The sequence below is a fragment of the Calypte anna genome, chromosome 3 (genome assembly GCF_003957555.1).
Source record: "Calypte anna isolate BGI_N300 chromosome 3, bCalAnn1_v1.p, whole genome shotgun sequence".
Classification (NCBI taxonomy): domain Eukaryota; kingdom Metazoa; phylum Chordata; class Aves; order Apodiformes; family Trochilidae; genus Calypte; species Calypte anna.
The window spans coordinates 105,713,213-105,728,157 of record NC_044246.1 but is presented as its reverse complement, the minus strand read 5'-3'; the positions used below and the strand labels follow the sequence as shown (position 1 = coordinate 105,728,157).

The 14,945-nt window shown below is 42.3% G+C and overlaps 1 protein-coding gene across 1 annotated transcript in view; it reads left to right on the top strand.

The window, feature by feature from the left end:
• HS1BP3 (HCLS1 binding protein 3) overlaps positions 1-14,945 on the top strand; it is a 54,916-nt gene that overhangs the window by 29,884 nt on the left and 10,087 nt on the right. The window contains exons 5-6 of the mRNA XM_030448610.1: positions 11,396-11,541; positions 12,048-12,183. Coding sequence (XP_030304470.1) covers positions 11,396-11,541; positions 12,048-12,183 — 282 coding nt within the window. The remainder of the gene's footprint in view (positions 1-11,395; positions 11,542-12,047; positions 12,184-14,945) is intronic.

Genomic DNA, 14,945 nt, shown 5'->3' with positions numbered 1-14,945 from the left:
TCAAGATATAACTCTGCAGAGCTCTAACACAACTCTCATGTTATTTCAAGCACTTTGAACTGAAAATCAGATGTAATAAAATTCCAGGACACTACACAGAGCAAGGGAAGACCAAGGCCAAGTGTTGCATAGTGTGGAAACAGTCTTGCCCCAGCCATCTGGTCAGCAGGGTAGGTGTGTGTGTGTGCTACCTTCTGTGCTCTTGGCACATCTGCTGTGGAATTCTGCCAGCCCTGGGAAAGTCAACAGCCACAAAACCTTTCCCTTTCTTGGAGAGACCACAGACAGATACCAATGTCCTCCATTGGGACTGCAAAGGAATGTGAACAGAGATATGTGTGGCCAGAAGCTGCAGATAGGAAGTGGATGGGCAGCAAGGAGAGTTTTGGTGAGGGGCATAAGGCAGCCTCATGAATCATCATCTGGCATTTTGGCTGTATTCGATGTGCTATATATCTACAGCCACACTGATCCTGTGGTGTTGTTTTGCTGTGAAAGGTCTCCTGTATTATTTCTCCTTACGGATCCAGATCCTGACCTGTGATAGGTCTGTGTTTTCTGTCTGGAATGGTAAATCCTTTCCTCTGATGTCACCTCTGCCACCATAGCACCACAGAGCAGAAGCTTTGTGCAGTTGTTTGTGATCACTGCTCCTCTGCTGTCATCGGCATAATTTCATCACTTTTTGCACTGACACAGATTAGTGATACAATTTATGCTCCCCCTGTGTGTTCAACAAAACATCCTCTTTACCAAACATGAGCTAATTTTGCACATCTCATATCCATTAATTTCATCAGATTGTCCACTGAAGTAAAATGGTGGTTTCAGGAGTCAGGAGGGGCCCAAAGAATCACATTACTTGCTTAGAGTTATGCCATGAGTGAACAGCAGCTACCCCTGAAGAGAGCTCTCTTTGGGCTAATAAAGCACTATCTGCTTGCTGCTTTTTGTCCCTACAGAGGCATGAAGTCTCATGTTTTCTGGATTTTGAGAACTTGAGATGTCTACTAGCATTTCTTCCCACAGTCTCTATTTCCTGATCCATTTTCCCAGCAGCATCCCTTGCAGCAGATGAATCTTCACCATTTCTAATCCAGCCATCCCCAAAGGACAGCTGGCAATAGCAGATCATCAGGTAGCTAAGTAGGAGGAGGGTCTGCAGTGAATCAGTTGAGTGGATTTGGATGCTCCTGTTGCTTGTGTCAAGCTGTAATTCTCTGGGGATACGAGATGCAGGTTGGAGGCCTCACTGATCCATCTGTCATCTCTGAGGAGTGCTGCAGGAATTCTGTTTGAGCTGAGCTCTGAGAAATTTTTTGCCAATAGGAGGGAAATGCTCTTGGTTATTTTAAAATATTATCATGTCTGTTAAGTAAACCAGCGCTGAGCTGGATCTCATGCATAAGCCAGAACACTTGTAAAGACTACTTATTTCTTCTTTTAGTCATGTGTTCATGGATTGCTTGTATTTATCAGGTTTCTGAGATTCAGTGCTGACCTCACTGTGCTCTGCAGAGGGCTTTGCAGTGCTCCCCCAGCTGAACCTGTCCATGCAGTCTGACAGATGCTGTGGGCACCAAGCTCAGTGCTCAGCCCCTGAAATTACTTATGTGACAAAAACTGGTGTGCTGACAAGTCAAGCCAGTTAGTGATAAAAACACAAGTAGGAATCCAATTTAAAAAATGCAGAGCTATGTCAGCTGTTTTTTCTGCCTGAAGCAGAAAGAAGCCCCGTGGCAGCTGCCACTGCAGAGCTTCAGTGCCTTGCTTAGGAGGGAGAGGTTTGTGTCTCTGGTTCTCCCTGGTGTGACTGTTCCTACAGTCTGACCTCCAGCAATGCTGACAGCATCCAAAGTGGAATTGCTTTGTGCTATAGGCATATCCATGGCCTAGGGAATATTCCACCCAGAGCAATCTAATCTTCCCTCTGTTATGACAAAAACAGCACAAGAAACCTCTAGGCAGGGAAGCCATATTTTCTTTTTATGGAAGAGGTTTTGATCTTGTGATCAGCAGGAGTAGCAGCAGCTGCAGCACGGGCCTTTATTAGCAAAAGCACTAATATTTAGTTCTGACAGTGTCTTACTGTGTCCTTCTCAGTTTTAGTTCTGTGGAGTCATCTCTGTGTTGCAGTGAGAGTTTTGTTTTACCCACAGTGCAGCCAAGAGAAAAAAGTGACCTCTGTGAACAGCAAGATGTGGAGGAAGGATAGCAGTGGGGAATCAGGCTCAGCCCTGCCTTCCCTCCTTGGGCTCCATCATGGAGTGGTCAAGACCCTGCACATTTGAAGGAGTCTGCCTCTGAGGGCAAATCCTGCTTGGCTACTGCTGGAATCTACTCATTGCCCTGAAATCAGCCCTTCTCTGGCTTTTCATAAGCACTCTAGATGCGGTGTGATAGCTACATCAGGAAAAATTTTAGACTAGAATATCATCTGTAGTTTGTTAGAGGTTTTCTGTAGGCTGGGGTTGGATCTTTGCATGTACCAGGCAAAAAATAGAAGGGAGCCCTTTATACAGTTTTGCATGGAGAGAGGGCATAATTTTTTTTATGTAAACATCCTCTCCTATCTCCCTGAGGCTTTTCTGTTCACAGGCAGATAAAAGGAGTTGTCTCTGCCATCTGGGTTCCTGTACCCTCACTGCTTTTGGATGTGCAGAGAAGGGAATACACAGGAGCCAGCAACACAAGGAAATGGTCTCCTGAGGAGCAAATGTGAGGTGAAAAGGCTGTCAAATGCAGGTGGCAGGAGATGCTGCTGCATATGATGGCATTCTGTTTGCAAGGAGTAAAGGTTGGGTAACACAAAATGGAACCTTTATAAACTAGATGTGGAACAGTCAGACTGCTTGTCCATGGGGGAAGGCACCAATTGCAGATCTTGCTGATTTGACTTTATGACTTTGACTTCATGATTTAGAGGTGTGAGTGCCCAGCACTTCTGGAAATGAGGCATCAACTGATCATGTGCTCAGTGCTTTTTCAAAAAATATTCAAATACCTCCAACAAGAAGCTACAATGTTATATTCACCGATTTAGAGTTGAAGAAAGCAATGACTTCTTCAAAATGGCTGCTATTTGCATTTGTAAGGTTTAGTTGTAAGAATTCCTACCACAACATTGGATACCTCCAATAGATACTTCCATTCCCTATTTATGAGGCAGCCTTTTTTGTGTTGGCTTCTGATTCTGTTGAGTGTGTGGCAGACAAGATGTTCACTAGATAGTTTTCTTCACGTCCTGTTTATTTCAGCTTGGTTGACTTCAATTGTGAAGCTGCTCAGGACATTTTGTGAAGAATGTCTCATAAAGGGACAGTGTTGGCAGGTTGATTTCGTTACAGTTGTATATTTATATTCTTGTCATGTCACACATTTTATTGATGAGTTATACTGCACGTAGACATCACTTTACAGGCATGCAACATAGTCCTTGCCCAAGGATTTTTGTTGTCTTTGGAGCTACAGATCTGTAACCATTATTAATTAGGATAAGAGAATGGATTTTTTTTTCTTAAGAGTGTATTTTTACAGGGTCAAAACATAAAGCTGAGGCCTATTCCTGTAAGTCCATTAAAGGAAGCAGATCAAGGAATAATGTGTGGCAGAGTTTGTCAAGTCCAAATGGTTCATCCTATTTTTTTCCTGATATAGCTTCCTTTCTTCAGAAAGATTTTATGTTTATTTAAGATTTAACATGAATTTTATCTTTTGATGAAAACTAACTGGCAAACATCTGTGGTTATTTTTGGTGGTCAGCAGTTATAGCTGGTTATTATCTGTGATCAGCTTCACCTCATCCCTTTCTCTTCCTCTGCTAACTTGCTTGTTGTTAACTCTACTTAATTTTATCCTTAACCTCCCTTCTGTGTTTTACCACTTTCCCATTGCAGCTGTTTCTTCTTCAGTTCCAGCCTGTGGTCTTTTTCAAAAGCATAATTTGACCAACAGTAGTAATCTAAAGATTCCTAAAGGAGAAAAAGAAGAGTCCAGAGTAGAGGTCTGAAGGGTAAGGAGTATATGAGGGGGGGAGAAGAAGACTGAAGATGATAAGGAGGCCTGATGGTCAGTCTAGAGGGTAAGGCAATATTACAGATTCTAGAGGTGAGGCAAGAAAATGTCTGACACTGGGCAGAAATACGGGGATTGAAGAGAGATGGAAAAGAGAAGTAGGATGATAGTGGCAGAAATTACAAGGACTAGGTGCAGGGAGAATAGAAAGTGCTTCAGAAGAGGGGAGCAGAGCAAAAGTCAACGTGTCTCTCCTTTTATCAAATTGAAATCAAGTCCTACCAAACATACACATAGAGAAAAAAAATTAAAGGCCTAAAAAAGTTGGTAGGCACCAAGTCCTGATGCTGGCATCATCCTGTTTGTCCTGTGGTTCTTTACCAATTCATGGACTGAACAGCAAGACATAATATTCTCTCCTCCTCATCGCACCAAAGCCATGGAGAAGAAGCAAAAAGGGAGCACTTGGATTATGCCCCTCCTTGCCTGAGGCATCTGAGTGACTGTTATGTGAATGCTTGTATAAGATACCATTAAACAATCCTGTAGGCTCACAAGAATGAAACAGAAGCATGACTCTGGCAAGACTTTAGTAACAAAATTTAATTACTTACTGATTATATCTGATTATTTCCCTTTAGCGTTACCAAGCATCAAGGCAACACACACCAGCCCATACTTCTTTGTATTGTACTTCTGTAACTTATTGTACTCTCTAACTTTTCTAATTTCAAAAGCAGCTTTATTTTTAGCCCTCTGTAACCTCCCTGAAGTTCTATAATGTGTTGAGTAGCAAGGGTGCAGAAAGATGCCTGGCCAGTTTTTTCCAGAACACGTTAGTGCATGTTATCTGTTATTTGAAAATGGCATCATTAACATGAGTATTAGGATAAGAAGTATTTCATTGTTGTCAGAAACTGTGAAAGCTCCATTCTGCTGCTTTGCAGGTGAAACCCAAAATCTAATATGTTTTGCTTTTTCACATTGTTATTGGCAACTTCATTATGCCTGTCTTGCTCTTGACTAGCATCCTTGCTGTGGTTTATTATGGTCATGATTATATTTTGAAATTTGTCTTTTGTTGTCCTGAACTTGTTTCAGCAAGTATCAAATTCTGGTTCAGTTTAGAAAATGAAGGAAAAACAATAGAGCTATTTCCTTTATGTTAATTTTATTTCTTTGCAATCTACTCTGTAATCCTTGTTCCATTTCCAGTCATATGAGTGCCTGTGTGCTTTATTAGTTACTTAGTTAAAAACTTTGTAGGGAATATTTCTGTATTATGATTATTGCTAGAGAGCTGGATACTGAACTAAAGTTGTTTGTCTGTGAGTTTATAATCTGATTCCAAATTCCATCAAGAAAGGGTATAATAGAAAGTATAAAAAAGATTATAAGACCAGCTTGACTTCTTTTAGGAAGAACAGGTATGCCATCAGAAAAAACTCCACAAAAGCAGGTCCCTAGATGGGAGCTGAAGTCTTGAAAATCTGTTCCTTCAGGCTTTCTTTCCATCTGTTGCTCTGCTGGAACAATAATCCAAGACTGGCCTAATCCAAGGGCTGCAGCAGGAGAAAACTTGACCTGCAATTGAATGCTCTTCTTCCAAATGATTTCTAAAAGGATATTTATTCTATCTATTTTGCATTATCTAATTTTGGGATATGCCAGAGGCATTTAAACCACTGTAAGATACTGTGATGTCCACAAGAAAAGATTACAGTGTGAGGTAACATATCCCTGTGGCCAGAACTTGTCACCATTGCTTTATGCTTTAGCAGTCAGGATGTGCTGAGCTGACGGGCTTAGAATTTCTATTCAGCATTTCTTGCCCAAAGCGTATGAGAATGACCCCTTTTGTGCTGTCTGTTTTTATCAGGCAGCTTTGGAAAATGAGCACTGTTGAATGAAAAGAAAGCAGGAGATGACATTATGTTTGCTGCATGAGCTGGTGTATAGGTTCTTTGTTTTTCAGAAACGGTTTTCAAGAAGATGTGCTAATATTGCTGCTGTTTTATCAGTAGTTCTTTTGTTCAAGCCCAAACGTAGATTTGTGGAACTTGGGGTGTTCATTTTTATTAGTGATCTCTTTCCTTGTAAAATCCTATAGGTGCCTAAATAGGAATATGTTTGTGTTTTGGTGCTTGGGCTTTTTTCTTGTTTTGTTTTCTTTTGTTTTTCTACATCACTGTGCCATTCCTTTCATGGAACATAACCTTATTTTTATGAAAAGAGGTGGTCATATTTCAGAATAATAAACTCTGAAAATTTGTATCTATGTGCTGAGATTACACTCTGAATAATTACACTCACTGCTTTAACCCAGTAGCGAGCATGGATTAGGGACTCCTACCTGCACTGAGCACAGCAGACATGCCCTTTGATTTAAGCTAAGTGCCACCAAACCTTAGGTCTGGAGATCAAATCTTTCAAAGTACAGTGATCACACAGCCAGGTCTGGAAATCTTCTGACCTTGGAGTTTCTTATTCATTCTTGTGACTGTTTTCTACAGCTGACCAGAAAGCTTTTCTGCATTATTGATGTGCCAGTGACACATGGACACTGCCAAACAAGTGACCCACATTGCACTGGTAAACAATAACATGAGAATTGCATTCACAAAATGGTTTAGGTTTGAACGTGAGTGTCTCCTGCATACAGTTTTGTTGCCATTTTCATGGATGATTTGAGAATCATTTGGGAGCCAAGAATCTTAGCTGAATTTTCAAGTGCATCAGCAGCCTGACAAGGTGGGTTCATATATCCTAATTTTTGGTTAACCAGTTTTGGCCCATGTCAGTTAAGAGGCTAATCTTTGTCTGCAGTCACTTATGAGACAATTTCTCCTTTTTGGATTTGGAGCAGAAGACTCTTTTCATTGCATTCATTCTTACAGTGCTCTGTTTGTTGGAAACAGTGAGTTCCATTGGGTAGATAGGTGTGGTTCTACAGATTTACTCCACTGAAAAAAAAGGATACATCATCTTTAGCACTGCTTTGGTTAAGAATTTTTAAATTCACTAGAGTGGTTTTCCAATGTTCAGTTGTTTCAGCCACAAAGCAATACCAATTATATGTGTCATCTCCTGCCAGCTGGGTGCAGGTAGCTTCAAGATGTCAGTGTACTGGGTTTACATGGTAAAGTTTCGGTAGCAGGAGGCTATAGGGGTGGCTTCTGTGAGATGCTACCAAAATGTCCCCTGTGTCTGATAGAGGCAATGTCAGCTGGCTCCAGGATGGCCCCACCACTGGCCAAGGATGAGCCCAATGGTGATGGTGGTAGTGCCTCTGTAATAACGTATTTAAGAAGGGGAAAAACCTCTGCACATCACCAACTGGAGATGGAGAGAGGAGAGAGAATATAGAATATGTATATTGAAGAAGGAGAGGCAGGAGGTGCTTCAGCTGCTGGAGCAGAGATTGCTTGCAGTGCAGGAGAGCACCATGGAGAGGCTGGCTGTCCCCTGAAGCCCATGGAGGTTAACAGTGGAGCAGATACCCACCTGCAGCCTGTGGGGGACAAAATGCCAGAAAAGATATCTTTGTGCCCAAAGAAGGCTGTGACCCTGTGGGAATCCTGCTTTGGAGCAGGCCCCTGGCAGGACCTCTGGAGAGGAGCCCAGACTGGAGCAGGTTTTCTGGCAGGGCTTGTGACTCCATGGGGGACCCACACTTCATCAGTCTGTCCCTGGAGGACTGCACTTCATGAAAGGGATCTATACTGGATCTGTTTATGAAGAGCTGCAGCCTGCAGGAAGGATTCATGTTAAAGACCTTCATGAAGGACTGTGTCCCATGAGAGGGACCCCACACTGCAGCAGGGTGTGAGGACTCCTGTGGATGAGGAAGGAGCATCATAAAAAACAAAACATGTGATGAACTGACTGCAACCACCCTTCTCTGTCCCACTGTACTGCTGGAGGGGAAAGTGGAAGGGAAGTTGGGAGTGAAGTGAAGCTTAGGAAGAAAGGAGGGCTTGGGGCAAGGTGTTTTAAGGTTTGTTTTTTATTTCTCATTATCCTACGTGGATTTGATTGGTAAAAAATAAAACCAATTTACCCAAGTCAGGACTGTTTTGTCCATTAGGGTAACTGCTGAGTGATCTCCCTGTCCTTATCTCAACCTGTGAACCTTTCAATTATATACTCTCTCCTGTGTCCAGTTGAGGAGGGGGGGTGACAGAGCAGGTTTGGTGGGTACTCGGCCTCCAGCCAGGGCCAACCCACCACAGTCAGATACCAATGCTGGGAGTGTGGGGTATGAAGAAGGTGCCAATGAAGTCCAGGGCTTCAGTAACAGTAGTATCTTGGGATACTAAAGATTTCTTCATTTCTGTCTTCCCAAAAGCCTCTGCACCCCTGTACCAGCATGCTGTACCCTGCCATGTATTGGTCATTGAATTAAGTATCCTTATAGTTTCTCCTCTGCTTTGTGCCTTCAGCTCAGTCCCAGGTAAGTCCCTGGTCCCCTGCTTATGTGGACATGGCTGGAATATACAGAGAGGAGATGAGGGGAAGCTGACTGAGAAACTGGAACTTCAGACAGACTCAGAAACTTCTTACAGAACCTTTCTCATCCATTAACCTCTGCTCAGCAGTGCACAGCCTGGACTGGCACAGCTAAATACAGAACCGTGGGAATCCTGTTTCCCAGTTAGAGACCGATCTCAGCGAGTCCCTGTATGGATATGCTGGAATTACTTGGCAGTCCAACTGCTCCTTCCTTGGAAGGGCAGTGATGGGAAACAACTTGAAGACAGGAAAACAACTTCTTCATGTTCCTACTGGTAGCAGTCAAGCTCTGTGGGTTTGGCCTCATGCCCTAAAGCTGCCAGTGGAGTCCCCTGGCAAAACAGAAAGCAAGCCAGTGTGAGTGGGCTGCTTTGATGGCTAGACTAGACACAGGGTTATTATTACCAGGACCTTTGGTTCAATTAATTTTGTTCTGCCTGCTGCTCTTTATGACACTCTTTACAGTTCTCTTCCAGTTCCTGAGTATTTCCCACCATTCTGGTATTCTTTGCTGCAAATATTCTGTCCAGCTATTAGTAAACTCCTTGTCAGCTTCACTGATGTGGAGAGCTGTTGCATGGTAATGTTGTATGCTCATGCTTGGCTTGTAAGTACCTGTGGCATAACAGGCTCTTAGGCATCAGGAGAGTTGTTATAACTCTCTGGATGAACAAGAGATCTTCTCAAAGACTTTTTGACATTCTGTAGGTTTGCAAATCCTCTTTGATATTGTCATTCACTTCTCAAAGAATACATTGCAAGGCATGAATTATGCAAACAAGGTTGCTGTTTCCTCAATAGATTGAATTAATTTGTGGCTAATAATTCTACTTTGAAACAGTTTGTCAGCTCTGAAAGCTTACTCAGTCTTACTGTTCTTCTGTTAAGAGTATAACTGTTGTTAGATATAATGGCTCTCATTTTTTACCTTTTCCTTTCATACTTGGGTTCATTTGAGTGATAGATTTCTTACCACATTAATAAAGCAATGAATTTGTGTAGAAATTCTGGTTGAAAGCTGTCTGGCTTGCAGATATTATAACTTCAGATTTTGTCAGGTTTTGGAAGAAGGCTCTTTTGCAAATGCTTCAGTTTGAGATAGTTCCTTGGAGCTGACCTTTCAAAAGCAGCTCAAATTCAAAAGTCACTCAAGACCCATCCATCAAGAACATAAATGCAAAAAATAGGAAGCCAGGGAAGTTTCTCCTGTTTCAAAAGGTTAGTAGCATAAATAATTCAGCAAATTAGTCACTGAAAACTGCCTGTACCTTTAGTATATTGAATTGTGTATATTTCCAAATAAGGCCATTTTTAAATTCTGCACAGGGCTTGCTCTTAGGCCTCTAAAGTGCAGCATTTGCCATTGCAAAGAGAAGAAGTGGTGGTAGCAAGGTAATGCCATCCATAAGTTGTATTTGATGATAATAAACTTGTGAAAATAACTGGAGGTAACTGGACTCCACTCTTTTGTGTGCAGCTGTAATCGGAAGAGGATTTTATAAGATTCTTTAATGTATTTGGAATGTATGTGTAATCTTTTGACCTTAGTTCTTAGTTTTTGATGACTGTGGCATGTTAAGTGCTGATAATTAAGTTTGCTCTAGGCTGCAACCTGACCTGTTATCTGCAAAGGAGAAGATCAGATCTGCTATTGCAAGAGGCTCTCAAAGGGGCTACCTTAGAAATTGCAAGCCTGCTTACAGTAAAGTTCTCTGAAATATGACAATTTCTTAGGAAGTTTGTGCTGTCCTAAGGAATGCTTCTCTTTCAGCTTAGTTTGCATTGAACTTTTCATCCAGAGGTTTTTGTCCTGTTCTCTAAATTTTCTTTTTTGTGCCATCTTGCTTGCCTCCTAATTTAAGCTGCCCTACTGTGAAAGCTGCCTTGTAGCTTCAGCAAGTGGAATGTGACTCCTAGGTATGAAAGCATCAGGTACACACTTTTCACTCTGGTTTTGGAAGGGGATTCATCTTTCCTTGTTTAAGCCATGTGCAAATGCAGCCTGTAACCCATACTAGTTCTTAACTTCTTTTCCAGCCAGGAGGAGAAGGAAATAAATCTTCAAATACTTATTGCATACAAATATGATCAAAGTAGATGGGATTCATTCTCCTATGGAGATGTCTTTCTCTTTTGCATGAGTTGAGAAGATGCCTAAAATTTACTTTTGCCTTGCTGTCAAATGTTTAGAAGACTAAATTTAGAGGAAGTTAATCCTGTCCTGGTTTGACATTCATAAATTCTGCAAATAGCATTCTGTCACACCAAGTATCTTCCAGTCCCTTCTTGTTTCAACTTAAAGGCACTGTTGTCTTCATGTCAGTTCTCCTCTGGGGAGCATGAGGGGAGTGTCCAACACCTCTATGAGAGGTGTATGCAGTAATCAAAACCTGCAGCAGGCACTGGCATAGAAATGGAGCCAACACGTTTTTTTTAAACCCATCTGAAGGGATCAGGGCTATTCAAGCCATCCCTTTTTTGTCTTTCTCTCTGTCTGTGACAGTGGTGCTGGAACTGCTTTTCTTTCTTATTTTAAGCTTTCTGCGTGGGAAGAGTAAAATTGCTTAAAACAAATGAGATTGAGTGGTAGTTTGCAGAGCACAGCATTGTTACCCTGCTCTTCCAGTTCCTGCTGGGTTCCTTGATAGTTCTTAAGAGTACAAAGCATGAGTACAGGGAGAGTATGCCAGACCAACAGTCCCTCCAGCTCAGTGTCCTGCTCCTGCCAGCAAGTAGATGATGCCTATGTGCTTTTCTCTAATCCTTTCCCAGCCTCCCATCTATTTTCAGTTTACGAGACTTTCTAGCCATAAATCTTTCTTGTTAAATGAAGAATCACAGCTGACTTTCTTGTCTCTTACATTTTTAGAACTAAAAAACCAAGCAAGGCATCTGCAACCAAGGAAGAGAAGCCAAAATTAAGCATTTTTGAAAAGGAACTAGATCCAGATGAAGGACTCTTTGGCCCAGAAAAAGATTTCTCATCAATTGGTCCCAGGAAGAAGATGAAAGAGAGTAAATCTGTTCTATATTTGTATATGCACAGATTGTTTTAACTAAAGCATTTGTATAAGTGAGCTTTTAAAATGTAGTAATACAGAATATACAGGCTAAATAATGACTTGAGAATGTTAAAGCAAATCTTCAGCTGGGGCAAAATAATCTAGAATAATTTGAGAGAATAAATAAAATGAGAATAAGAAAGAATAAATAGTTCCCATAGCTGTTCACTGCTGACATTTTGGGCTTGTATGTTATAGGTCTGTGGGAGCTGTCTGTCCCACAGTCACCTATGGCCCACTAAGGAGTTTTGTGACCTACTTCTGAATTCAAGAAGAATTACCAAGTCCTGAAGAGTACAGAGAGTATCACTATACTTTATTGACTGGAAGTCCTAGTAAGAAAAGGTTACATGATCTCTTTTTTTCAGCCCTGTAGCCAGGTGTGCTAGCTAGTGTTAATGCAGGTATTGTGTTATGTAGCATGATCTAACTGAAGCATTTTCTGTTTCCCCTTTCTAGATCTGAAATTATTTGAAGATCCAGACCTTGGTGGGGCAGTCAGGCTGGGTGATTCACTGCTGCTGCCAGATGCCTGTAAGAACAGAGAGCATGTGCTGAACACAGGTCCTGAGGAGGACACTGAGGAACTGCTGAGGTACACATCTCAAATCTGTTGTGTAGGATGAAGGTAATCTAAGGAGTTAGTTGGACGTCAAAAGATAATAATTAAAGGCCAAAGCTTAAAGTGCTGCCTATGAAGCAGCACTTGTAGATACAAATAAAAGGTGAGCTGTGTGTCATGGAGCTTGGAAATCTAACACATTACAAGGGAAATTAGGAAGAAGGACCCTTTGAGAAAGATAGAGTGTAAGGTATTTTTGTGTGACTCCTAAGGACTCCATATGGCCTGAGGCATGACATATACTCACTGTTTTCTAATGACACTTCTGCCTTCTGCAAGAAATCCACAGGAAGAGGAAACTGACCTCCATTATGAAAAGTTAGAAACAAAGCCCAGAAACAAATTCTTGTGAGTCTGTGCCTTGCCACAAGAGGAATGGTTTTCTTCTGGTGGCTCATAGAACTACATGTTCACTTCCAGGAGGAATCCTGTGCTTACCTCCACAGCTATAAAGGACTCTCATTAATCATCCTGCATTTAAATTTTAATCTAGTGAAAAGAAGGGCTGGAACTCACAGTTACAGGAAGGAATAATATACTTGCTTTTTGCAGTTACCTGCCTCCTTATTAGTGTAGCACTGGAACATACAATTTTTTAATGTGCTTTATTCCTGACATCCCTCCCTAAAGGCTAGTTTGACTGCACTGATGATGCTCAAGAGATCAAGCAGGGAGCCAATGCCCAGAACATCACCAGGGAATCGGCTGCATTAGAGTTGGGCTCATGTCTTCTGGATCTCAGGCTGGCATCTGATTGATGTGGCCAACCTGCCTCCTGTGCTAATTCTTGCCAGCCAGCTCCTGTTAGGTTGTATATTTTCCACAGCAGGTACTAAACCCAGGAGAGAGAAATCTGTGTGTGGTGTCAACCCTCTCCTGAAGCAGTTAGGTATTACTGCTGAGATAGATTGTGTTTTTGCATGCTTAGAAAGCAAGAGCTAAATAGCAAAACTAACTTAATTTAAACAGAGGTTAAATTGGATTGGGTGCCATCTCACATTACATCCTGACAGCCCACCTGATGTTTATAGAAACTGATGAGGCATGGTATGACCTGATTTAGTGCTGTGGTATATGGGGAGTAAACACATATGTGCTTGCAATATTTTTGTGTTTGCTTTCTCCTCTGCTAGCAATCCCAGCAATACAGTGTTTGATCCAGGTTGTTTGTATGGCTAGAAGAGAAGTGCCTGTTTCAATGCAGTCATTGCATTATTACCCACTAGTGGAGAGAGTTTCTCCTTCTGTCATGTTAATAACCTTTGGATTATATGTTTCCTCTTCCTCTGTGGCAGAGAAAGGTCTCTGAGGTCTGCTCCAAGACCAGTAGGCTATGCTTTTGGATCACTTTCAAGTCATCAGTGTTTGCAGCACACCAAGATGGTAATGGAAACCCATGGGAAAAGATTCCATTTCTTTTAAATTCCAGTGGTTTTCATTTATTCTTGAACTGTCCCACTGCTTTCAGTAGTTCAGAAGTTATTAAGATCTAATTGGAAACGAATATGCATAATGAAACAGAAAATCATGCCAGCAGTATAATGGAAAAGCCATTAAGGGAATCCAGAGGCAATTCCTGGCTGTGCCAGAGGTATAGGTCAGGATCCTGATCCCTAGTAGGTTTAATCCCCTGGTAAACCTAATTCAGAGTGTTATCTGCACAACACAGAGTGCTGATTTCAAGGTAACTGGGTGTAAAACAGAAGTTGGTAAAAGAAGAGTAGAGGAAGTGCTGTTTTAACCCAGTAGAATGTTTCACCTCACCTTTATGTAAATTAATAGAATCATAAAATGGTTTGGGGTGGAAGGGACCCTAAAGATCATCTATTCCAACGCCCTTGCCATGGATGGGGACACCTCCCACTAGACCAGGTTGCTCAAAGCCCCATCCATCCTGGCCTGAACACTTCCAGGGAGGGGACATCCACAGCTTCTCTGGGGAACTTCATTGCAGTCAGGCGCTACAGGCTGGGCACAGAGTGGCTGGAGAGCAGCCAGGCAGAAAGGGACCTGGGAGTCTGCATGGACAAGAAACTGAACATGAGCCAGCAGTGTGCCCAGGTGGCCAAGAAAGCCAATGGCATCCTGGCCTGTATCAAAAACAGCGTCACCAGGAGGTCCAGGGAGGTGATTCTTCCCCTGTACTCAGCGCTGGTTAGGCCACACCTTGAGTACTGTGTCCAGTTCTGGGCCCCTCAGTTTAAGAAGGATGTAGAGGTCCTGGAACAGGTCCAAAGGAGGGCAACCAGGCTGGTGAAGGGACTCGAGCACAGGCCCTATGAGGAGAGGCTGAGAGAGCTGGGGCTGTTCAGCCTGAAGAAGAGGAGGCTCAGGGGAGACCTCATTGCTGTCTACAACTACCTGAAAGGAGGCTGTAGCGAGGTGGGAACTGGACTCTTTTCACAGACGACCATCAACAAGACAAGAGGACACAGTCTTAAGTTGTGCCAGGGGAGGTTTAGGTTAGATATTAGAAAGAATTTCTTCACGGAGAGGGTGATTAGGCTATGGAATGGACTGCCCGGTGAGGTGGTAGATTCTCCGTCCCTGGAGACATTTAAAAAAAGACTGGATGTGGCACTCAGTGCCATGGTCTAGCAACTGCTCCGGTGGGTCAAGGGTTGGACTAGATGATCTCTGAGGTCCCTTCCAACCCGGCTAATTCTATGATTCTATGATTCTATGATCTGAAATCCTGTAGCTGAACTTTTCTAAAATGTTGATGAACAGTGCTC